At 41.2% G+C, this 26,948-nt stretch overlaps 1 protein-coding gene across 2 annotated transcripts; it reads right to left on the bottom strand.

Annotated features, from left to right (window-relative positions):
* Nucleotides 1–59: 59 nt before the first annotated feature.
* Nucleotides 60–26,948, bottom strand: yeats2 (YEATS domain containing 2). 2 transcript variants are annotated; one of them, XM_082512770.1, is made up of 30 exons: nt 26,698–26,948; nt 26,198–26,303; nt 25,979–26,076; nt 25,740–25,832; nt 24,824–25,057; nt 24,622–24,740; nt 23,041–23,202; nt 21,665–21,776; nt 20,119–20,163; nt 19,863–20,031; nt 19,393–19,635; nt 18,577–18,744; nt 17,548–17,639; nt 16,603–16,791; nt 16,269–16,494; nt 15,357–15,515; nt 14,223–14,350; nt 12,408–12,554; nt 9,422–9,601; nt 6,881–7,256; nt 6,650–6,784; nt 6,093–6,230; nt 5,701–5,854; nt 5,534–5,610; nt 5,344–5,423; nt 3,207–3,414; nt 2,402–2,637; nt 2,163–2,237; nt 1,905–1,978; nt 60–1,443 (listed from the first exon to the last, which is right to left on the bottom strand). In XM_082512770.1, the coding sequence occupies exons 2-30, from the start codon at nt 26,295–26,297 to the stop codon at nt 1,335–1,337; spliced, it is 4,326 nt and encodes a 1,441-aa protein (XP_082368896.1). In that variant the 5' UTR covers nt 26,298–26,303; nt 26,698–26,948; the 3' UTR covers nt 60–1,334. The 2 variants fall into 2 exon arrangements, with proteins under 2 accessions (XP_082368896.1, XP_082368897.1); XM_082512771.1 differs by lacking the exon at nt 26,698–26,948 and adding an exon at nt 26,444–26,609.

Here is a 26,948-nt window from a genome sequence, read left to right as displayed (position 1 = left end):
ATGATTGCATTTATCAAAAACATAAAAAAGACAAGAAAAATAAATAAAGACGAGCCAGGTTTGCAAGAATTGTTTTTAAAATTCATTACAAGAATATTGATTATATTTTTGGTTTGCACTGAAATTGAAAATACAATGTTTAGGTGTCTTCTACACTAATACGATTTGGTTTAACAGGCATCAGAGTCACTCAGCCCGACACACATCCACTCATTCTCACACATGAACGTAATACAAAGCAGCACATTAAACAGAAACAACAGCACAACACGCACACAGACACACACATCAACTTCACTGACCTCTGTGGGGACTACAGCAAACACATCCAAACGCACACACTCACTACTGTCGGGGTGTAATTGATCGCAGGTGCTGAGATTTGATAGAAAAATAAACAGTGTCTGAAAACACCATACTTCATATACTGGTCATATACACTATACATTACATGATAAGATACAACACAGCTGTTACACACAATGCTTAAAAACACTTCAGCGTGCTGCCAGGGCTGGTTCATGAACAGAAGATAAATACTAACAGCGAGTTTCTCTAAATCACAATGATTCTCACACTACACCGTCTCCTGCATCATATTAGTTCATCGGTGTCTCTGTGGCATAATCCACCTTTAATTTCAGACTATAAAAGATGAATCTATTAGCCCATCTGAAGGGCCTTAGAAAACACTTCCTGCGTGCTTGTTTGTCTTGCAAGGCTCGACGTTACCTCTGCCAGGTAACCGTGAAACACATCAAAAGCTGAATGCTGGTTGCCATGCCACTTTCAGCAGAACTGCTGTGTATGCTCTGCCCAAATGATAGAAAAATACTCAGTGTGTTTCCGAACAGCTAAATTTGTGGTTCACCTGAGCTAAAAGACTCAGCCAGTTCCAAAAATTCAGTGATTGTGATGGCGAGATGCAGTACACTGGAGATGGGACAGCTGTCTGATCTTATTATTTAACCCTGCAAGTCACTCAGGCTTCATTTTCCCAGTGACTAGCTAGCTGTCTGGCAGAAAACACTTCATCATTAAAATAATCTTTTCTTGAGGTAAGCAAGAGCACAATCGCTTCTCTAAATCCAATAACACGAGCCCCACGAAGCTTCAATGCACCGGCACTAAGATGTTACAGAGTATTAGAAACATTTGTTACTTTGCTGCTATGCAGCTGCTCGAGCAGCAAACTGAGCCCTTCAATGGTCAACTTAATGAATACAGTACATTATTACTGCTGTGCAACCTGAGCCAACGGGACCGAGTGTGATCACGAACACGGTCGATTTGTCTCATTGTCAGCAACCAGTCGATGTCAAGTAGAGGAGGCCTCAGTTGTCCTTAGCCAGGTAACCCATGTGTGTATTAGTGAGGAAGTCGCAGGTGGGGATGCTGCTGACAGCCTGGTGGATGTTCATGGCTGTGATCTCTCTTGGTGCCCTGCAAACACAAATGCAACCAAGAAATGGCTTCAAGAGGAACAGAAACACCACCCTGAGGTATCTTTCAGTTTGGGACAGCCCTTGGTTTGTGGCGTTTAGTGAGCATGCAGACATGTTTTCATTTTAAAATGTATCGCCCTCTGGTAAAAGGTGACTCACAGTTTTGTTTTTTTACTGAAAAAACAGAGCATCCATCCACTCTAGCACCATCTAACACACAGTTTTAGCTATTTTTGTGATAAAGGGTGAAAAAAAAGATACAAGCTACCACCAGGCTTTTATATTAACATTTGTTTAGAAAACATCAAAAGAAAAAAAAAGTTTTGTTTTTTTTACTTCACTCTTTGTTTTTTATTTTAACTCAGTTGGCTGCAAAAGGCCCAAATATAAAAAATAAAGTGAAAACTGGAGCTTTAAGGCAGGTCGCATGCTAGAGAGGAAAGAGGAAAAAAGGCTGACCTGTTTGGAGGGGATTTGGCGTAGGCCCCAGCCAGCGCTTCTCTCAGGATGTCACTTGCAAACTGTTCTGTAGCCTACAGCGTACAGGCACAAACACACACACACACACACACACACACACACACACACACACACACACACACACACACACACACAATGTGATTAAGTGAAACAAGCATTCAGGATTCATATTCAGACTGTTTGTCAAGTGTTTCTTGACATTTTTCATGAGTTACTGTTTTGTGTACAGTGAACAACCTTTAGAATCATGGCTTCGATTACTGGAGCGAACACATTCTTCTCCACCTCCACCGGCTGGAAGGTTACCCCGATCTGAAAGAGGCAGTGTTCATCTTATAAAAAAAGGGGGAAAGTGGTGTGCCCTCCTGTTAGCTGCTAAAAGCTGGAGAGGAATCAGAAATCACTGATTGAATTTTTTCATTTTTTCCACATTTCTTAGGGGAAAAAACAAAACCAAACCCAGAGAGAGTCCCAACCTGCTGAGCTGCTTCACTGACAAACTGATCGGACAGGCTGGCGCCCAGGAAGAATTTGGGCTCCGGGTCAGCCTCCTGTTCCTCCTCTTTGACCTTTAGCTTGTGGCAGGGAGGAGTCACCGTGATGATGTCGACTATTTCGTCATCCGCCTCCTCTGGCTCAGTCTTGAGCAGAGCTTGCATCTGCTCAAGACGCAGCACCAGCTCCTCGCTGCTACTCAGGGTCGACGGGCACTCTGCGGGAACATTTACACGTACCCTTCATTTAACACATCATTTCACAAGCCGCAGCATCAGCAGAAACGGCGACTGCTTCGGTGCATCTCTCAGGTTACAGATTCTTGATACGCGGCTGTGTGGTGTAAAGCAAAACTTAGACATGTGAAGGAGGGTTTTTGTGAGATCTTTGCTCATTTTAGCAGTTCAACAACGCAACAATTACAAATGAAGACGTTTGCACAGACAGAGACAAGTAGAACACAAACACCGATTATCATGTTGTTTGGCTCAGTGAGCTAAACGGCCTCATCACCCATCCTTTAGAGACAAAAAGATGGAATTAATAAGAGTTCCCAGCAAATTAAACAATGCAACTGAACAAAAGCACTGAGGCTGAACACTGGCCGCCCTCGCACACAACTGGTCTGCAGACGCATTACTGGATCCACTGGTAGGTGCAGAAACAGTACACCCACACATGCAACACTGAGGCGAAAATATTGATCCGCTTGGAGCTTTAACAAGACCGAGTGAAACGATCTTCCTGTAGAAGATGTAGACCAAGTACACACAGGCACAAACTCACCAGGCTCATTATCGATTTGAGTGAGAATGTCCTCGATGGACTCGTCATCGTTCTTGGGTTGTGGGGGTTCGGGGTCAGGCGGCGTGTAACCCCTCTGTCGACACCACTGAACCACCTCTCTGGTCTTTGGCGGGGTGAGGGCCTGGAGACGGGGCGAGCGATCCAACACGTCCTGGACGACCCGCTTCACCGCTACGGCTCGCTGAAGCTGCACACAGGCCAAAACCAGAGAGATGATGAGAGAGAATAGAAATCAATCAATCACAAGCTGTACAGCCACAAACAGGTCATGTTGCTGCGCACACACAGCTGGGGTTACTAAGAGTTTTGACTGTGTGATGGCACACATATACTTTATATTCCTTATCCTAATAAACATACAGGCAAGTGTCCTTTTGGTTCCTTTCAGCCTACTGCATCCAAAAAACGCTTATAAAGCAGTGTGAACAAATGCAATTAGCATGCTTTTTGCTCGATGCTCCGGTGGGATGAGTAATAGACATTGATCGTGCCAGCTCACTGTTCTGACGCCTTAATGAAGCAGCAGGCTAGCGGGAAGTCTAACACGGGGAAGCTTATTAATCCTTAAACTGGGCAAAGAAATGACTTTCTGAGCGTCTTTTGAAATCTGATGTTATTATTTTATTCTATTGAGGTCTTTCCCACATGTGAACGCAAGTGGCATTAACTTGGCTGCCATTCTGGGCATGTGACACTGTAGGATCAAGTGAATAAGGCACGAGTCAACGCTCCATTTGCAGGGAAAGTGACTGCTAAAACCCCGATCAGGCAGGTCTACAGACCCCTGGCAACCACCTGTTGCTAGGATGAAAAGGTATATTCCCAACCAGCTGGTTAAAAACCTCCTTGTGATTGCTTTGGTTGCCAACATATTGTTGAATAGAACATCTACCTTGACGTAGATGTTACTGAGACTCAAACTTGCCAGGGATTTTTAGTAGAGACATCAATGGTATCAATTTGAAACTTCAACATCGCTCTGTTCTCGAGTTATTGCATTCACAACGTAAGCGTCCATGTTGCCTGACTGGCTGGCAGGGTGACGGCAATACCCATCAACCGTTTAAGGGTGATGGGGTAAAAACTACAGGCAACTGTGGCAATCTGCTACCTATGAATACATATTTTCCTAGCAACAGGTGATTAGATCACAACCAATATAGTGGACGAATCTTGAGTAACGTGTGTAGATGCAGTTCGTTTTCCTCCCGTCCTGATGAACACTGAAATTAAAGTTATGGCTCTCGTTCCTTTCATTTTGCCAGATGGTTAGTCATGCTGGGCCTGGAAGTCCCTTGAAGTGTTACCAGATTGTTGCTGAGGTGGGATGATGTGCATATAGGATTTTCATTTCATTAGCAAACACACAGATTTGCTGTGCAGAATCAGTTTTTCTCCAGCCCGTAGACACCACTTAATCGTTCCCTGTCCTCATAATGTGTAATGATGTGTGATGAGTCCCCTGTCCTCTGTGTAAATTAGTGACCTGTAGATATAAATAACTATGCCTTGGCTTGTCTGGGATCCTTTTTTATAGCAATAGAAAAAGAGAACAGACTGCTACAATATGGGTTGGCCTGTATGAGCTACTGATGAAGATATGACAGGAGACAAGAGGCAGCGATATATATGTGACCTAACAGAAAGACATGAGGCAAGCAGAAAACTCTCTGAGTCGGGATGCTGCATGAAGAGAGATTACACAGGCACCAAAACTGCAGACACTGCAAATTATCACTCACAGACGCCCTCAAGCTGGAACCTGGAGAGCAAACGCTAGTAAGTGAGTGCTGTCACCCCAGATGGGATTAAATAAAACTTTCATCTGAGGAAATCCATACAGAGAAAAGAAAAAAGCCTGCGTTCTTTATTTGAAAGACAGCTTGAAAGCTTAAAAAAAAGAGAGAGAGAGAAAAACTTTAACACATTTGCATAATTTCAAGAAAAAACCTGAATATACTCCAAGCCTGCACAGCTCCAAAAACAAAACATGTACATCTCTGCTGGTTCATCAGCACTTTGACTCTAATGAGGCTTTCTGATTGAAAGCCCAGATACTGCACTTCTGTGAATTTAAATTTTTATCATCAAAAGCAAACACAAAACAAAAGGTCACCTCTGATGCTCTGCGCTTGCCAATATTCCAGGAATAATACTGTTCTGACGACGAGGCACAAAACGGATGTGAGTCTTCGGCTATAGAAAGAAACAGAAATACACCAGTGTGTCAAATTTTTAGACAGCTTTTCCTTTTTTGATGTAAACTTTTCCTTTACATACATCAAATGAAAGGCGAGCTCACTTACTCTTATCTGGCACAATTAGAGGGAATTTCTTCACCACAGCTGTCAGCAGCTGCATCATGGTTTCTATATGCTCAGTGCTGAGGAGAAGACAATCACAGCTGTCAGATGCCAAGAAGCTTTCATGTATACACTCACTGTATGTGATTGTAACAGGTCCCTGCCCTTACTTGATGAGGTCGTGCGATGAGTTTTCTGCCCCTTGTTCCTGTTTGACTGTGGTAGCTGCAGAGGCAACGTGGACAGAAGAAGCGGGGGCAGGAGTAGTCACCGGGGGTGATGGACCAGCTGTGACAGCTGTGCCAGCACCTGGCTCCGTCTTCACTGTGGAAGAAAGCAAGTGTTAGAGACGGCTGCTTTATTAGTATGCATACTATATATTTTAAATTGGGAGATAAAAGAAAATGATGAGATGAGACTACAGGGATGGGATCTGAGTTTACTAGTTACAGCCTAATGTGCTTCTAAGCAAAATAAATAATTTTATACGCAAAGAAAGAGGAGTTTGGGAGTACAGTGGAAAAGAAGAGGAGAGCGGGTGGAGTGAGGATGGACCCCTCACCTTGTACCAGAGGCAGGGCAAGGGAGGGGGAGGCCTGGCTGGCAGGACTTGGGGAGGCTCCAGCTCCAGGTGCTCCAGGGGTGGTGGAAGAGGAGGAGGAGGAGGAAGGAGTACTGGAGACTGGGCCCTTTGACACGACTACAAACAGAGTAAAACACACAGGAATGGATTGTGGGCCATTAGGTACACGGGCTTAACGAGTGGATGAAAAAATGAGAGGGTAGGATGACAGGTCTTCCAGAAGCTGCACTTAGGAAAACTGTGAAATAATGAAAATCTGTTTTCCTGCGTGTTGTAAATAAATCATTCTGCCATCTTTAAACGAAGGAACATAAACTCAGTTTAGAGCGTAAAGTAACTGTTCTCACACTGTAAATCATATGAGGAAAAACATATTTTGCATATTTTTTGTATATTTTAAGATTTACCCTCAGAAACTTATTAAAAATAAGTGAGACTCCAACAAAGCAACCTTTGTTTGTGCAGTATCTTGTGTTATCATGGAGGACCCAGTTTATTAATCTAGAATTCACTGTTTTGTTGAGGGTTTATTTCACCTTTCCCCACAGGCATGAAGATGGTCTGCAGTCCGCCGGACCCACTTCCAACTCCCAGCTGCTTGAGCTGGTTGGCAGGAATGGTTAAGACAGTCTGCTGGGAGCTGGAACCTCCAGAATGGATCTTCAGCATACCTTTACAAAACAAAAACATAGGTGCTCTGTTTATTCGAGTAATGCATTAACATTTAACCTGACAGTTAATGCAGAAACAGGCTTATTTCTGCCTACCCGAGAGAGCAGCACCAGTTTTTCCTCCGGCGGCTGCCACTCCACTGACTAACGAAGTTGCAGAAACCAGGGATGCGCCGCTGCTGCTGATTTTGGGCACACCCACAACAGTACTCACACCTTTGGACATGCTGATGACAGGCATATTGGTGATCCCCTTTGCACCTGTTACTACAGCACCAGCTGAACCTCCAGCAGTCTTTGCGATCGCAGCAGGGTTTCCAGCACCCTTCACCAAGGAGGCCACTGCTGCCTTCGACAAGCTGCTGCCCCCACCAGCGGCGCTGGTGTTCTTTGCTGCGTTGATTACTGCTGCTTGGTTGGCTGCCATCAGGAGTGAGTGATGCTGAGAAGCAGACTTCCCACCATCGAGGGCCTGCATGGACACACGGAAACACACGTGTCACGCAGGAAATAAGCAAACACAGACTCTTTTATGTCCTTTAACGTTTCTGATAATGAGCTAACCAAAGTGAGCAAAAGCTCAAGTGTCCAAGCTGTTTTCACAATGGATGGCAGACCATGGTTTCATTAAACAACACACTTATTTACAAATCCCTTCTTTCAAAATAGCTAATAAAGTGAGGTATAAAAACATATACAGCAGCATTTCACCTTATCTGGAGCTGCACGACAGCGAACGTGTTCATAAATATGAAAAATATCACAGTCCAAGTCCATTTGCAAAAACACTGTAGTGTATATGTGAGAGAAGATTGCTGTGGCTGTGCCTGGAGGAGAGTTGGTGTATTCTTTTTTCTGCTGATGTTTGTTTTCTAGTGCCACGCAGCTCTCAGAATGAGCTGTGCTGATCAGGTCACTGGTTTTATGGAATCTCAGAAACAAAAGAGTCCATTTTTCCTCACAGAGAGTCCTCAGAAAGAGAAGTTCCGCCTCTTTGGCTTGTTTGTTGCAATTTCTCTGTTTTATGATGCCTAGCTACTGACTCTAAAGATGTAATCATCCTAACTCAGACCGATGCTTATGAATATACACAGCAGCGTGCCTACACATGCGAGCCACTGCACTCAGGCTGGATCATTTGTTTTCTGTGTATCTCTACTGCCTTTTTTTCCAATTCCACTTATACAAAAATGTGTTATTTCTTGCAAAATCAGGGTGCTTCTAGTATCTATAATACCAGATTTAAAGATGAGCATAAAAGCTTTAGCTCCCCTATTGAATTGAAAAATTTTAATTCCTCCATGGATTTTAATTCCATAGGGGAATTAAATTTTCCTAAATGCTTTTTGGACATAGCAAGGTTTCCTTTAGAACGCATCAATTATTTCTATTTGCTCTGAATAGCAGAAATACCAGGATCAATATTAACACCCCCCAAAAACTGATCTTTTAAATTGAGCCAAAGCACAAACCACAAATGTGCAATGATGTGCTTTAATGCTCAAAGCTTGTAAAAGCAAGTTAAAAATGAGGACTTTCTTCCAGTTTACACACAATATAAAAACTTAAGCAAGAGTTTGAGCTTCACCTGAGAAAGCATCATGCCAAAATACAACAAAAAACCCCAAAAGAAATCAGTTTAGACTTGCAAAAAAGAATTACTGGTGCTCACAAGGCAAGAGATGGAGAAGTATCATCAGTAAATTCAGAGAGCCTCACAGTACAGAACAAGCCTGGCAGAGGTAGGACACTAGTGAGAGCTGCCAGGACACTAGTGAATGACTTCGCCAAGTCGTGAATTGTGGGACAATCATCAGAACCCTGCACAGGAATGGACTGCGAGTTTGCAGACCAAGAAAAATACTAGAAGCCACCAGTGCTAAACCTCAGTCTCCCAGCAGATAAGAACTATTGCTGGTATAAGTTTGAAAATCTTAGCTGTCACCTGCCTCGAATTACTGTGTTTACAAGATTTTCAGAAACCTTGAAGTCAAGATCAACATTTTTCAAACTCGTCAGACTTTTAGCAGATGGATCAATGGTATTAATTTGAAAATCCTATGTTCCCTCATTCTCAAATTATCGTGTTCACAGAGATGGTTGTTCATGCCACCGCTCGCCTGCCCACTCCAATGCGTGGGGCTAACTGAAGACCAAGCAGACCACCAAATCTGGAGGATCTTGAGAGATTCATCAAAGAGGAATGGGCTGGGATTGCTCAGGAGGACTTGAGTTTGAATTTCAAAGCTAAAACAAGTGACTGCAGGCTGTTATCCAGTCACAACTGACCATTAGCATCAGTGTGGCTGAGAATTTTGACCCTGGTAATTTTTAATTTTCGGTGAAATAATTTTCTTTCTGTGCACAAAATAAAATAATGTAAGCATCCAAAAAATAAAACTAGGATGTTAAAAATTCCTTCCAGCTGTGTTAGAAAAATAAATACATTTTCAAAGGGAGGCTAATAATTGTGTCCTCATCTGTACGTGGGTATGAAATCCAGCGTAATTAAAAACAGCATAACTAGCTTGCAACCATAAAAGAAATGCTTACAGCTCTTTGGTTTAATGTGACTCTTACATAGGGACATCTGCCATGCAGAATAAAAGGGATGTAAATAAAAGCTGTGAAACTCGCCTGTTGTTGGCTCGCACTGCTGACAGAGCCAGGCGTGGAGCTAGCAGCGGTGATGACTCCACCTGTCATCCTTAATGTGGTGGTGCCCGGCTTGGACAAGTGGCCTGCTCCCGCTGCCGTTACTGTTTTAACTGAGCCGTCAGGCAACTTCACCTGTGCACCCTGGGAGCTGCCCACCACCTGTCAATTAGAGGACGAGCAATTACCCACTTAGAACATCAGCAGCAGCAGCCCACGTGCAGCATGCTGAAGTTGTCAAGGAGGCATGAGGTGAAAACTCACAATCTATCAAAAGAAAAAAGATTTAAACTCTGACAAACATACACACATAGACTTTTTTCTTTATTTCCACAGTAGCCATGTTGCCAGTAAATAGTAAGGAATCACTTTTACATTTGTTACCAATGATATTATTGAGTTTTGCACTGTTCAGGAGCAGCACACCAATGTAATACAACAATGTAATTATTGTATTTATAGACCATTTCATATGAAAATGAAAATGGAAGCCATTTTTTAAATCAGAAAAAAACCCTGTAAAATAACTAACACTACACCAGTCTGACTAAAACTCTGAAGTCAGTTTTCACTTGGGTAAACACTAAGAAATGAAACTGCTATGATAATGTTATATAAAGTGAGACTGATTAAAATGCATGAGGGGACTTGTCCACCTCCAGCTCAGCAGCACATGGGAGAATCAGGTGCTTGCACCAGCAGCACCCTGGACAGGTCTTTCACTGTTGCAGCTCATTTAAATTGTGAGTGGAACCAATGGAAAACTAACTACACTCATATGTAGTGTTTGAGTGCCATCTTTGAATAATATTTTTTTGTTTTCCAATCTGTGTTTCAGAGTTAAGATGTAATACCAGATCTAATAACCATGAACAGCATAAAACATGGACGTGGCTTCGCAGTTGGAAAAATTAAGCCAGTGAGGAAGTACATTCAACCTGCAGTGTATCTAAAAGCCACCAGATGGTGATAGCTGTGGTTGCAGAAACACCTCTGGAGCTACAGAAGTCTATGGGAAAGCCTTCTGTCTTGACCTCTAACCACTTTCTTGATGAGTTTATGGACTCAGTTACAGTTTACAATGAATAAAAAAAGTCTTGATCAAACTATGTTTTGAAAAAGAGCATTATTTCTTTAGGTATGTTCATTGGCTTATGACATCAATTGGACCTGCCCCTCCTCATCACTTTTTTTTTTTTTAAACCAAGATGAAACCAAGTGAAAATGCTGATCTTGTTTCTTCCAAACAAAACTTCAAAAACCAGAGGATGACCACTTGGTAGCTACATCCACCGTTTATACTGTTTCTTGTTGGATCTGTGTTGGATCCATGTCTGGAGATGTTATATAAACTTTAACTTAAAATTAAAATTAAGATGGCGCAATACCTTAAACAGAAAAAAGTCTGTGTCAAGCACAAATTATGTTTTCTCTTAAGCACCTTAAAATCAGCCTAGGATAATAACCACATATGTCATTGGTGATTAATTTACATTGATTAAAGAGGGCGACACGATCTGTACAGATGGTCCCTGTTGGTATTTAAGAAAATTGTAAAAAGCTTGATAACATTTTCATTTAATTAATTTTCAAAAATATAAAATATAATTTAAATAAATATCAATTTTCAAAACACAGCCAACACAGACACAGATTTTAAAAAAGACGTCACATTAAAACAAACTGGCACGTGGATAAAATAGTTTAACTCTAGTCCAAACAATAAAAAAATAGTAAATAGTACAGCTGACAACAATGTTACATAAGTTGTTATTTTGAGCCTAACGCTCTCACACAAGACTAAATATGGTAACAAATAGATCTGGTTGAATGGTCATTTCAAAAATTGTCTGACAGTGTTTTAAAGATTAAACTCCAATAAAACTGCAAATTTTATTGCCAGTAAGAATGTGCCATGAGCCCGGGGCCAGTGTGCATCTATCACACGTTGGTTTTACATCTTTAGACAGTTTAGAAAGTTTTACTTTGGAGAATTAAGGCGATGCAACGACTTAAACTGAGTCTAGCACAAATTAGACTAATGTAATGCTGAAGTAATACGTGGAGAGACATGATCCGCACATAGCTTGCAGCCTGTATAACGTTACTTAGGTGGTCAAATTCGTTTGTGGAGTGTGGCTAATGTTAGCAGAGCTAGCAACAACAGCCTTCTTATCCTGTACAAAGATGTGGTTATCCTCTGGCCGAGTCCTGTTATGCCAGTTTATTCTGACACAGGCTTCATATAACCGTCTATTTTATAGAACTACTGCAGTCCTGCTGGATAACACCTTGCTTGATAACTACAATTACATGGTGTTGTACATTTATAAAACTGAAAAAGAAATTTAGCTGAGTGGGCCATATTTCTGTTGCAAGGGCAGCATTGTTTAAACGCTGAGTATGCAGTGACATTTCTAGTAACAATTATACTTCTCTAATACACTATCGTGAAATGAGCATGCCCCTCTAACAATGTGCAAAATACAACTTTCAGTGTGTGGATGACAGATCGTGAACTGTGTTATGAAATTATATTCCCAGCACAACACTAATCCATATACTTCCAAATGAAAAAGAAAAGACCTCTGAAGATATTTCATTGTCAAAGAAAATACAAAAGCATTTCCACCACAAAATCTGAGATTTGGCAGGACGGTCATAATTTAGTGGTCAAATGAGGGAGGCAATCAGTGAAGTAACATACAGCAATGCGTAAAAATAAAGAAGAGAAGAAGAATGAATATTTCATTAAGAATATTAAAGAGGAAAATGACTGCAGAGCAGGAACAAAAGAGCTGGCAAACCCCACACGAGTCCTACTATCACAGAACTGGAAGACCCAAAAGACAAGCCTGTGTCGAAATCAGACTGTCAAAGAAACAACTAAGAAACACAGAAGCAGTAGTAACTACAGCAGCATTTGTGTTACACACTGAACAGCTTACAGTAAACTCTCCACACTGACCTGAGCCAAGATGGCTGCCTTCTGTCCGGCTGTCACTCTAATAGCCTGCTGGCTAGCAGTTGCAGGAGATGATGCAGCATGACCTGCCGAACCGGAACTCCCCTGCTTCCCCGAACCTTGTGCGGGCTGACCGACCAGAAACGTACCCTGAGAAAACAGAACAAGAATGACTAAAGTGCAGCTCTAATGACACACAGTCAGGTCCAAGAGTTTTTGGACAATGATTTTTGTTTAATTTTGCCTCTGTACGCCAGCACTGTGGATTTTAAATCAGTGTGTGACTGTACAGATTATCAGCTTTAATTCAAGGAGCTTAAAAGTCCCGCTTTAACTGTTTAGGATTTACAGGCATTTTTATACAAAGTGCACCACATTCAAATGCTGAAAATTAAAATATGTTCCAGTGTAACGCTTGTTTTCAATGACTGGATGACATTTTTTGCAGTCAGAAGTCTAGAACACCTGGACATTTACTGCAGCCATCTTTTTACCTTTAGTTTTAAATTAAATAACTGAAAAGCTTGTTCTATAAATAATAAATATTTATTCTTCGTTGCCTTGAGATACTCTTAGGTTGCTTTTGCAGTATTCTTTAGGTCATTATCCATTTTCTCTGTGGAGCACCGGCCATCTGTTTTGCAAATTCCTATATTTTTTGACTTACTACCCATGAGTCTGGTTCACATTGGTCTCAAGTTTTCCCCCCAGAAGTAGGCGGGCTCTTTCAGGTGTTTTCTGACACAGTCCAATACAATTTCATTGCCTGGACTCAACTCCACAAATTTTATATGTTTAATTCATCATGAAATAACTAAGGACATTAACTAGGCATCATCTGGCCATAAAACTATCTGTTAGCCTCTCTCTCTGTACCTCTGTATTTGAACCATGACACCAAGAGAAATTCCTTGTTTGTGTACAAACTTTGCAGTAAACGTGATGCTGATTCTGTCAGTCCAGTTACTTTTGAGCACCTTTTTAGTGGTGAACGGCTGTAATTCTTTGACAGTTCATGCATATACGGCAAAACATAATGCAAAAGCAACTCAAGAATTTCTCGAGGCAAAGACCAGGGATATTCTTCAGTAAACAGGCCAGTCACCTATTTCAACCAACAAAGTGTTCAGTTACTGGATACAAACAGGCACACAAAATCAGTCACTACAGTGGTGTAACTACTAAAAACAAAATTTGTCTTTGTCTAAAATCTTACAGACTTATTGTATTCAAAGGCCATAAAAACTGGTTTCAGGTCAGCCTAGTAAACCCACACAGGATCAGCCAGGCTTAATATATCACCAATATTAGACTTTAAATTACATACAGTACAAGGTTACATGATGTGCACAGTATGACTATTTTAAGCAGTACAATGCTTCCATTACATTTTAATTTTTTATAACATAATAGCTACGGAAAATTCAATTAGCCCTCTAGGTCAATTGATCCTCTAGGTCCTAATTAGAATGTGGGAGTGCGCCGGCTCTTTGGCTCATAAGAGAGACTGACATGAAATTTTACAGAAAAAAAAGATGGCTCTTGAAGAATGATCATTATTAGGAAAGCAGGACCCAGTGTCTATGTGGAAATTTGAAACCTCTGCGCGTGCACACACACACACACACACACACACACGCACACACGCACGCACACACACACACGCACGCACACACACACGCACTCTAATTAAGAACAGGTCAGTCAAATATGAACACTCTAATAAGCAAAGATGAGATACATACAGAGCCACAAATTATGTTGTGCCAGTGTGTGACTGCATTTGTCGTTAGTAAAGGAAAAAGTGGGTCTACCCACCTGTGGGGTCTGTTTAAGGATATAAGATGTGTAGGAGAGGTTGGAAGGTAGATTGCTTGAAGAGGAAGAGGAGGAGGAGTTGTGAGAGCCCCCAGAGACCGCTGATGAGCTGTTCTGGGACTGCTGACCTAAATTACAGAAATCCACATAGATCAGTCTCATTTCATATGAAAAATCCAGAGTATCAGTGCTGCCATTTCAAAGAAGGGCAAAGGCACGATTGTGAAGCAGAGCAGGGCAGTGCAATGTTGGCTTACTGCTGTGAAAATCCAAATGTCTTTAAGCAGAAAAACAGATGACTGTAACTGACTCACTGTCCAGCAGCAGCCAATATCTGTAACTGGCACTAACATGCCTCAAGTTGTAGAGTCACTTCAGAAGTGGATTTCTTTTTCCAAACTTTATGACGAGCTGGAAGCCAAAATATTTTTTAATACAGATGTCTACAACTTGGAGGCATGGATGAAAATGTCGCAGTGAAAGGTTTTTGCCTGGGATGCTGACCCCAAATACTGAGCTGCCAACAAAATCAAGCATTGTTTTCAGTTTCTATCAACACTGTTGAGTAAGCTACCCGCTCCAGGCAAATGCCTATTTCTAACACCTAGTAATTTATGACATTATACACCTGCTAGAAAATGTTGTGCAGCTTCACATGTTGCAGGTTTTCTTGCATATTAAATACCCACATACTGTAATCCACAGAGACTGTCCTGGAAACCATATTTAAGTGGTAAAGCTATACTTTGGGATATTAAACTTAGAATAATTATTCTACATTAATTCATGAAATACACTATAATCTTGCAGGTCCTTGCAATATAAAACATGACAACGCTAACCTGCATTTTCCATTTTGCTGCTACAAAGATACACTGTCACAGAGTTCTATTAAAACATGGTGACACATCCAACAAAGATTGACTACAAGCAGTTTAAACAAACAAACCCTTTGCTTGGTCTTAATAAACATGAATAGGATTGAGAAAAGCATGTGACTAAAACACTGACACAAAAGGAGCAATACCATGTCAATGGAAACTGATATGGGTTTTTTAAACAGTGGCTGTATAAAAATATTATTTACTATTATTATTATATATATTTAATAATATAGGACGCAACATGTCTCACTTCCACTGGAGGCCCGGAGGATTGCTCCCTGTGGGATGAGGAGCAGCTTTCCTTTCCCCGAGGGGTTCTTGCTGTTGGTGGTCAGGTAGAGTTTGGTACCTGGTGGCAAATTGGCCAGATTGGCTAAGTTGTTGGCTGGCAGCTGAAGTGTAGCCATCACTAGGAACAAACACAGAATAAAAGAAATAATAATGATCACTCACTCAGCTCTAAAACTGCAAACATTTTAAATAAAGAAGATGATATTAATATAGGGTAGAGACACATTGTTTCTAAATGTAATTCAACTATTAAAAAAAAGGAAAAAGAAAAAACACACAACCAAAAAAAACTAAACAAAAAACAAACAAACATTGATGACCCCATTGAAGTGTTCCCCCACCTCAGAGTCAAAGTTAAACCCAGAGCAGAACAGAGTGTGAATGCTTGTCTGTGTCTCTGTGTTATCCCTGTGACAGACTGCCGACCTGTCCAACTTGAATAACTCCCTTTCTCCCTATGACAGCTGAGAAAGGCTGCAGCACCCCAGTGACCCTGAACTGAATAAGCAGTTAAGAAAATGGATGAATGGATGGAGTTGGCATGTCACCAGTATCCTTTAATACCAAACTTGTCACAGTGAAAACATGACAATACTTTTCACTATTGTAGCATCATTCGTTTTTGATACAGCAGGCACTGTTATACAGAAATCAACTAGGTTACGATGTAATGTAATGTTGTGTTTGAGTGCATGGGGCAACCATTCTGTCATTCGGGGGGTATTTCATACTGTGGTTTTAAATTGGGGATCAAAGATCATGTAATTCTACTAACAGCCAGGATGGGATTTGAAATTGTAACAACAACTTGGGCTGCTATAAAATGAAACTGTTCTTTTATGTGTGTGTGCGAGTGTATTTAATCTCTGACCTCCACTCTTGCCACCTGAACCACCAGCCGCCTTGGTACCCTGGTGTCCAGAAATGCCACTGGCTCCACTGACGATGGCTTTAGCAACTCCCTGAGCCAAAACCTGCTTTCCACTCATCACCTTGGAGACAGAAGGGTTGCCCTTGGCAACCAGAATTTGTCCACTGCTGATAGCAACCTGTTTGACTGAAGACTGAAGCCCTGAGCTAACAGGAATACCCAACATCTAGAAGAAAGAGAAGAAACTATTTTTTTTTAATGACTGTGGCCACACACATACGTACTTATCATTGCAGGTTTGCGTCTGTGCAGGTTTGTCTGGGTGACAACTGACCTTGCTACTAGTGGCCCCTGTCCCTCCACCAGTCTGTTTCTGGGCCGACATGGAGATCATGTGACCCCCCTTCACTGCGACAAACTGGTGTCCTGCTGTAGCGCTAGCTTGCTGTTGCTGACTGGTTACTGTGGAAACCATCGGCTGTTGCTGTGTTGAAACTTCCCCTGGCTCTTGCTTGATAATAACCTGCACGGGAAACATGGAGAGAGGGACTCGAAACACAACTCCGCACTGCTTTGAAACCACAGCGGGTTCATAATGCAGCTGCTATATATCAGTTACCAATTACATTGTCTGGTTAAAAGAAAACATCACATAAATGATTAATACGATGCACTCTGACTGTAAAGAAAGATCTGATTATTCTTTTTTCAGCAGGCTGCAGTGCTGCAAGAAAAGATGTTACTTAAAACAGATTTCGTAAAATCAGCATCATCATTTATTCATCGGGTCCATGTTTTGATATTCCCCATATGTCCTCATCTGGGGTGCCTTTCAGTGTGAGAGCAGATGTCTGTAGTTTACAACAGAGAAAACTAAAGAATCTGAACCAATCAGAGCTCCAATGTGATAAAACAGGAATTTTAGGCCAGATCATATTTCGCTCATTGTGGACAATAAAGGGATCATTAGCATGTGCGAGTAGGATGACATTAAAGCAAGCTAATGACACATTTTGCGTGAAAAAGAACTGTGCAATTCTCTCTGCAAAGCTCCCCCTCCCCCATCCTCAGAACTATGTCCTATTTAAATAGCTGCCAAGGCACTCACAGCTGCTGAAGATAGCACCCTGGCTTACTATTAATATCACACTGCTTTGTTAATGTTGCTTTAAACACAAATAATACAAGGACTGTCTTCATAGTTAGAGGACAGGGCAGTAAAAATGGATAATGTTTGTCACGTTTAAGGTTGTAACCCAGTAAGGCTCTACCAACTCACCTTCATCCCTGAGGACAGGAAGGTGCCAGTGTGAACTTTAGGTGCTGGGGAGCGAGTGCCCTGAGTGGCAGACTGTTTAGTGGATGGGCTTCCTGTGGAATAATTAACAAACATACAAACACAATAAGTCACAGCACAGATGAGGGTGAGGATTCACCACCCTTCCTGTCAGCTTTTCGAGAGATATCGAGGCCACTGTGGTGCCAGGTGACTGTTTCCTCTCAGGGTTGACTGACTCGCAGAGCTGAGCCCCACCAGAGTTTTGTTCCTTACTCACTGCATTAAAATCTGTTTTACTGCAGGACTGGTGAATCAGCCAAAACACCCACATCTATCTCATCCACTTTGATAAAACATAATTTAAGAACACTCTAACCTTGTTGCCGAATCTGGGTGAGCAGTGCATTTGTGAAGGAAGTGTAGGAGTGGCTGAGTGGGTGTGAGACAGCAATCTACAGGAAAGAGCTCCTAAGTGGAATATGACCTGATGCTGGTGCTGAGAGGAAGTAAACACAATGACTATCATCATGCAAGATGATTGCTTGATGATGCGCAAAATGCTCAGATGGCAATAAAACTCATCTTTTTATGGGGACTTACACACACACATCACATAGAGAGGAAAAAACTGTTTGGAGTGCAGGGTCTTCTCGAATAGCCCCCTAATCTGGCCATGAAACACATTGACTCAGTTACCATGGTAACCTCTCCTTTAGCAACCATCCTGCTGGCTCACCACACGTCATAATTTAGGAGTGCAGGTAGGGAGAAAGAAAACAGCAAAGAGGGAATACATAATGTTAGAAAGTAGACTTTAAAGGGATTAAAGAGGGAAAAAAGTGCAAAGAGAGAAACAAAGAGAACAGAGAAGTCTGAAGGGCACTGTTCATCGTCTGTCCTGCTATAAAGTGGATTTTTCACAGCCATTTTTATATCCCATGTGGGCGGCTCAGACACCGCTTCTCAATTTTGCTCCAGGTCCACTTCCGATTTCAAGCAGCACTTTAACACTGAGTAGGAGAAGTGTACCTGTGGAGGCAGCGGATGAGGAAGCCATGCCGATAACCTGGCCCGGTTTGTCAACAATGATATAAGGATTGTTGAGCACAGAGGATGAGCTCTGCTTGCAATGGACAGGGGTGGAGGTCGTGGGTGTGCGGGGCAGCGGGGAGTGGCTGGGTGTGGAGATGGGTGACCCTGTGGGGGAGGAAGTAGGGCAGTTATTGTATGAGTAATTCTCTTGGACTTAATTTTTTATGAAACTTATTTTTTCTCATTTTTAAAAGGGGCTCTGAAATATGTTATCGAAAGATAAAATTCATGTCACATGACCTTTTTGCCACTGTTTCCATTCTCTGTGTTTTGTTTACAGTTGCCTTTACAGACATTCGAAACTATAATCAGCAGTTTTCCAAATCTGAATTAAAACATAATGGCGTTTTTCTATTTTTATGTACTTTGTTTGGCTAATGCAAGAAATATGCGCCTGTGGGAACACAAAAGAAGCTTTTGTCAACCCCTACTGAGCAGTACTGCATCTTCCTAACAATGAATGTATTCATACCAACTTCACTAAGCTGAGAATCAGTGTCAGTGCTGGGAAACAATATGTTGAAATTACAAGCAAATGGAAAAATAATGTCATCAAACTTCAATGTCAGTGAGGTGTTTGCTGTCAACACTTCTTAGTGATTTACAAATTTCACCTCAACAAAACCTGAAATAAAGAAGTTATAATCACAGGGCATCTTTATTGTGTAAACTTAGACCATCTTATTTATGATGAATTGGATTCTTTAGAAACAATATGACAATTTTACAAGGACAGTGGGTGGAGACACGTACCTGAAACTATTTTACAGCTCATTGTGATTGGTTGGAATGATTTCCCAGGAGACTCAGCAGGACTGGGTGGTTGTCCTTGGGGAACAATCTTGCAGCTTGCTGTGATAGGCTGGAAGGCAGAGTTGCCATGGGAACCCAGAGTGACTCTGTCACCGGCCTTGGGCCGTGTTGGAGTGTGTTCACCAGCAGCAAGGCCTGCGCTATGAACACCTGCAGGCCTCCCCGACTCTGTCTTTATGAAAACTGCAGATGGAAGAACAATTTTTATTGAACATCATCTGGTTTTGATAATAAGCTGACATAAAATGATTGTAAGGCCAAGAAACCACTGAAAACTGGTTTATTCTGGTTTAGTTTTATGGAGAGAAAATAAACAATCCTACTTTTCTGTTAAGCAATCCAGTATATACACACCCTCAGGTACATGATCCCTATTATTTTAAATGTGCAAAAATAATCTGCTGGTGTACCTTTGTCTACACTGGAGTCATGTGACACAGGAGAACTACAGCGTCCATAAGCCTGGGCCAGAGAGGCAGTCAAAGTGGGGCTGGCTGCTCTGTGAGTCACCTTGGAGGAAGAAGGCTGAGGGATGTAGTCTTCCCCAAGAGAATCCCTGTGAAGCTCCACATCAACCACCTGGAACAAATATAAATCAACGTCAGAGTGAAGCTCTGAAGGGAAAAAAAGTCATAGCAAGAAACAAAGTGAACATTTCTAACTCACTGTTTCTACCCCGAGCGTCTGCAGTCCAGTGTATGTTCGGTCAAGCTGTAGGAAAACAGAAGAAAGGATATAGACAGCAAAGTTATGCAGCAGAGTTACTGAACTGTATAAACACATTTTAGTGCAATATACTATGATTACTTATTTGTTTAAGAAATGTCAACATCTAATTACTCTGAAATCAAACTGGACTATATCACTATGCATTTCTAAAAGCAATGAAAGTTCTTTAGTTTAAAAAGGCGAACGTGATTGTAATGCAGACTGAAAAAAAGATACTAGACAGGTGCTTTTCAGTGGGGCAAAAAAAGCAAGCCATAACAGGAGAAAACTTGCTGAAGCACTCAGCTATTAAAATGAAAAAATATTTAATAAAACTGGTAGAAGCTCAGCAAATAAAACCCGTTGACCCAGTTAACGTTTTAATTGATGTATTCAAGGGATTTATCAAAAGACTTGATTGAACTGTTTAGGAAGTCCAAGGCCTTCAGCTGCTGCTTGTTTGTTGGTCTCTCTGCCTTCAGTTTTGTATTTAATAACTGTAAATTAAGCATCGTTGGGTTGAGATCAAGTGACCAACTTGGCCATTAAAAGTAATACGTTTTCTTTGCCTTGAGAAACTTGCGCTGCTTGCTCTTTTGGGTCATTATCTATTTACTCTGCAAAATGCTGTCTGGTGAGTTCTGCAGTATTTGTCTGAATGTGAGCAGAGAGCACAGCCCTGCACACAGAATGCATCCTGTTACTTCTATCAGCAGGTAATTTGGTATGCTTCAGATCATGAGTTGTTGCTCTCCTTCTCCATATTTTTCATTTCATCCACAGAACTGTTTACAGAACAGTGCAGGCTCTTTTAATTTTTTTCTAGCGGAGTCTACTCTGCACTTCTTTTTCCTGAGTATAACAACTGGTTTTCAGCTTGTTGTAAACCCTACATGCATGTCTTGATTTTAGATGCTGAAAATGATACACCTACCTCCTCAAGAGTTTTACTTTCTTATGTTATATTGTTATCATGTAACAATGATGTCAACATGCAAATCAGTTCACCACCTTTAAATTATAGATTTGGGAATTTTTGCCATCTTTCTGATTGGTTTGTTTTATTGTTGCTTTCTGCTGCTTGTCAGTCAGTTGTCCAGTTCTTTCAGAGTCTTCCTCTTTTTGAGGGACTGTGGACAAAAATGACTATTTCCTAAACTGCTAATGCAATATCTTTGGAAATCCCCTTGAGTTAAAGCTGATAGTCTGCACTTCAATCACACACTGACTGAATTTAAATACACTGTGGTGGTGTCCAGAGGCAAAATCTGCAAATATTGTGTATTTGTCAAAAAATAAAATACTGACGTGAATGTATGTAATCCTTTTAAGTTTCCTGCCTAAATCCTGTACACTTTACACACATGTGAAATTCAGCAGTAGAAGTCAGACCCACTGGCTTGTCTACAATAGGCTCTGAAAATTGGCACAAGGAAAGACAAAGAGTCCTCATCTAACGAGAAAAGTAAAGTGAATGATGATGTGGTCTGTAAAGTATTCTGACCTTTAGCTGGTGGATGATGTCAATACGTTTGTTGCGAGGGTCTTTAAAATGGATCTGGATCCTCACAGGAAACTCACCCCAACCGCGGCGTGTTAAATGAAAGGGAGGCTCACTGAGAACAGACACATTTGAACTGCCTTATGCAACACTGTTAAAATTCAAATATAAGTCAGGATGAAAAAAATATATAGTAAAGATGAATCACTATGCCTTTATTTAAAAACCAATCTGTTTTCTAGCCTGGACCGAGTTAAGAATCTCCTAAAAATCAATGACTTGAAAACATGTTCTCCTCCTTTGAAGCTTGACATTCTCATCCCAACATAACAGACATTGATCTGACTGCAAGGGCATGTGCATGTGCCTGCGTATCATGTGTGTATTCAAGCGCAACCTATAAGTGAAGCAGGTGTTTTTTTCCACTTCACTTCATCCCTTCATCTACAGTCAGGCTGTGCTGGGAGTCAGCAGAGAGCATCAGCGTAGGGCTCACTGGGAGTGAAGGTTTGAGTTACGTGGGGGGAGCTTGTGAGCTGCTGCAACAGCAACGTGAGCACTTTGTCAGTTCAAACAGCTGGGAAGCTACAGCTGAGGATAAGGACTGCTGACTGATGAGAGAGATCATTTATTCAGAAGCTGCAGGCAACCTTAAATCCTGAGCCATTTTTAGAGAGTAATGCCAACAATTAGACATTTGAAGTGCATATTTCAAGGCTACCTAACCTCTGTTGCTTGTGAATGATTGCTAAATTAAGTGTGTGATGCTCATCTATACACCTAACTGCTTTAGGCTAAGGCAAGTCTGGACCACTTAGGTGTGCCTGCTATTAGTCTTGTTGACGTTGAGTTCTGGCTGACTCGCTGTGCAGCAAATGACGTTGCCTAATGATGTGTGTACAATCTGCATAACAAATTTGTCATCTTTTAATTTTCTTAAAAGCTGTAAGATTTTGCTGAAGTGATTACTGCTTGGTAAGACAAATATTGATTTTCTACAAAGCGATGAGACTGATAGGGGTTGAATGCGCTGCATCATCAAACCTACACGAGGGGGCAGTGTTTGCTAAAAGTTGATCTAAAGGATTTTCACCGAGCTGAGAATTATTATGTAATATTGTTTGTATAATTCTTGCAGTTTTGGCAAGTGATGCTTGGAAAAAGGTGGATCAAAGGACTTATTTATCACGACAAAGTTAGAAGTAAATATTTTATCTAAGAGCTACGAAACACTGCAAGAACAAATCTTTCTTTTTGTCTTCCTTCTTCTCTTTAATTAAATTCTTTCTAACTTCTTTTATTCTGCAACATTAGTACATGAAACTGCATGACTGCTTAAAAAACATTTGAAAACACATTTCATTAAAACTGGCACAAACCTGACTTCCACGAGGTCGTTGGGTTTGTAGCTGGGATGCAGGAAAAACCAAACTTTCTTGACAAAGTGGTCGATGCTAGGTTCTCTCCTTGAGCCTCTGACGTACACCATCCACTTATGAGTAGACTGGTCATTCTCTTCCCGCTTATCAGGTGGAATGTACCTGAGAATAATAAACAAAGAAGAAAAATCTCAGAGGTAGTGAAAACATTGGATTGAGGTAATGCATAGATGGTTTACAGAAGAGTTAAACACCACCCAAGATGAAGAGCAGGAAGGTAAAGTGAGACTGAAAATGAAGGGGTGTTTTTTTCTTTAAATCTTTACAAAGTATTTGGAAAGAGGAGACAGACAAGGAGGTGCTACATGACTAATTTCAACACCGCTTTAATAATTTTCTGTCATAAAGTTTCCGTCTTAAATCAAACACCGGTTGGAAGCCTGGAGGAACTTAAAATCTCATCTGATCAAATCCTTTCTGATTAATAAACCTGTACTAAAATATTAAGTGTGCTAAAAAAATATCTCAAAGTTTTCTAAACTTAATATGCGCTTCATTGATGATGAGTATCGCTGGCACCCTTTTCCGCTCGAGTCTGTCTGTCATGCTGGAACAAAAAAACCTCACCTTTGACGAATGGTAGGCACCCATTTGTCAAAATAAAAGCCTCATTACTATACAAAATGCAGTCACGAAACTCTACAGGTGTGTGGCTAACATGAAAATGAAGGCCAAGTTCAACAGCAGGTGTGGTCTGACCCATAAGAGCTAAAACGTTACGTAATGTACAATTAAAAAGTGAGTATCTATTTATATGGGGTCTGGGGTCAACATGCTCATGAGTATCATGGCAGGTGGGATCCCAACGTATTATTAACTGAGTGTAATTTTACCTGTGCAGTCTTGAGGAACGGAAAACTGTCCACCCAGGGGCAAAATAAATTAGGTAAAATGTATTCTCAATCTTCTTCAAGACCACACTTGCAGGAAAACTGATTTGTGGCTCATCTCTTCAGTGCACAATCATGCATGAGAAAAATTCAGCTGACTAAATAAAATAAGAAAAACCAACCCCGACTGCCACAGTTCTTCTAATGTTTAGCCAATAATGAATAAAATCAGCTCTCTTTCTACTTAATTTCTGATCCTGCACATGAACCCTAAACCAGCTGCGGTTCAAGATGGCCGATTTGTGGTATAACTGAGTGATATATGAATGATAACTGAACTTTCAAAATAAGAGACATGCAGTAGTTTATAAGCAAGTCCATCGCAGTTTGTGTTTTCCTCCAAGACTGATTAAAAATAAAAAAAATAGACAACACTGAATGCAGGTAGGCAGCCTTTTCTATAATACCTGCCCGAAGCTTAAGTGACTTTCTTATTAAAAATTTTTACATTTCATTTATTCTCAAAATTGTGTGTTTCTGAAATTCTAAGACAAAACACCAGGCTTCCCACGTGAAGAGTATCTATTTCAACAACACTTTCTTTTCAATTCTGAGTTCTAATCTGAAAAGTGTGTTACAATGTAATTAGTCACCAAAGAAATGACAGACATTTTTTAATTTGGTTACGTACTTGGATACATTTCCTACTACGATTGTCTTCTTCACATAAAGTCTAGATGCATCGTCCCCAGTAGAGTGGTAGGTCACTCTCTGCTCTGCGCCTGCAGACGATGGTACACCGAATGTGTCCTACGGCAACAACAACGGCAATGCTTTTATTAACCGATCATCAAACAGTCAAGAACTCCACAATTTCTGCCAGGTGAACTTACTTTGCCTGTGTTGCGTCCGGGTCTGCGCTCCTGCCTGCTGCTGTCCTCTCTCCAAGATCCTTCTCCATTCCTCTCAGCACCATCTCCTTGCTGTGAGAGAGACTCGGACTCTGATTGAACCAACGATGGAGTCTCAGAGCCCTGGTTGAGAGGGGAAGAAGAACGGGAAGGAGACTCCAGGAAGCGTCGGATGGCTGGATGGTTCAGCACAGCAGGGTCGCTCTTGGAGGTATGCTATGGGACATAGAAGAAAATTTAGGTCAATGTTTCTATATTGTACCACCACATAGAGTAGCAGACAGCTGGCTATTACCGTCTGCAATAACACCACTATAAAGTTTTATGCCCTGTGTTTATAATCCATAGTGCATGTAACAATGAGACCAGTCGGGATATGTTCAGGAGCCAATTTAGTACCTAAAAATGGAGCTACTTCAACAACCTTGAACAAAAAGACAATATTTTGCAAAATATGCAAGGAAACTGTTCCAGCTGAAGATGGAAGCCACAAATGTGTTTCACCACTTGAGGCAAATAAACACCATAAAGTACAACCAGGCTACACAGGAGGCGATACTAAGAGCTGGTGATGTGCAACCTAAATGTCAACAAAAGACTCCACCAAGCATCACTGATTCACACAGGAGGTGCACTCCAGATGACAGGAAGAGCAAACAGGGGGGGGAGAAAGCTCTACCTAAGAAACAACATCTTAGGTGGAAAAGATTTTTCAGATTTACATAGTTAAGTGTAACAATTGTTCAGTTAAAGTGTTATTTTATATTTTTACTTCCCAGGGGAAACAATACCTAGGCTACTTGTGTGCCTACATTTGACTTACCGTGTACTACTACTATTGCACTACAATTTTGAGGCTGTATCATCCAACTCTGTGTGCAAATGAATGGGAATTTACCTCTGAGAGCTTTGTCAGTCCAGCACTGGCATAGTAATTAGCTACTATGCATGCCCTGAGCTTGTCCATCATCCTCCTGGCTTCATTAAGACGCTGCAAAGCAAAGAACAGTTAGCCGGCATGCTGTGTATTACACTTAAACGTAAAGAAGACCTGTAAGTTATTGTCCATGTTAAGTTTTTATGCAGTAGCAAGTAAAGTAGAGTAAAACAGATTTAAAAGAAAGTATCACCGGATACCTGACTTATCACATCTATCTCATGCTCTTTGTTCTTCATCTCCAAAGAAAATTGCTCCTTGATGATGGTTTCAATCTTCTGAACTGTTGCTTCTCGAGCTGGATAAAATAGGGAATAGGGAATGAACTTATCTCCAAGACCAGGACAAAGCTGATAGCTAATTTTGACCACAACAAGCAAAGCAGGTGTACTGGCTCAGGGTTCAGAGCATGAACTTACCACTATGTTCAGCCGCCTTGTTTCTCTTACTGTTTTGGACCAGAGAAACGTCCTCATAGTCGGGATCATTGCCCTCTATCTTCCTTTTAATTCCCGACATGGCTTCCTGTAAAGAAGGGTATAATTAGAAAACGTGTAGCTAATCACTTATATGCTGTGATGTACATGATTTGCTCTGCACTTAGCACAGGATTAGCTGCATAGCAGGGAAGCTATAGATAATTGACAGCAATGCCCACAGCTAACCTCAGTACTGATTAGCCAAACAGGTATGCCAACATGGGTTAGCAGGATGTCCACTGCCTACCACGCTATTTCAAGCGTCGACCGATTGTCTAAGATTCATTTAGCACGAATGCACATCGCATTTTAGTGTGTCTCACCACCGCTATCATAAATAAACATATACATATCGTCCATACAGCCAGCAGCACTCTGACGTTAGCAACCGCTAACCTTGCTAATTTAGCTAACGTTAGCACACAGTTGTACATACATACCGGTTCAGGCTGTACAAAATGCAAATTTTCTGGAGTACTCTGTGATGTGGAGCAACGTTTCTTTGAAAGGCGTGTGTTTTTTTAATTCAACGTGAGCATATCCGTTGCGTTTTTAGTATATTCAGACCACACTCGTGTTTAGGGAATTGCTAAATCTCGAGCTCTACAAGTAAGCTAACTAAATAGTGGATAGTTAGCCTTGCAGTTTAGCCAAACAGCCACAAGGGACCGCTGTTCTACCAAATGGATTG

This window comes from Aulonocara stuartgranti (genome assembly GCF_965226115.1).
Source record: "Aulonocara stuartgranti genome assembly, chromosome: 18".
Taxonomy (NCBI): domain Eukaryota; kingdom Metazoa; phylum Chordata; class Actinopteri; order Cichliformes; family Cichlidae; genus Aulonocara; species Aulonocara stuartgranti.
This window is presented reverse-complemented; position numbering and strand designations above follow the sequence as displayed.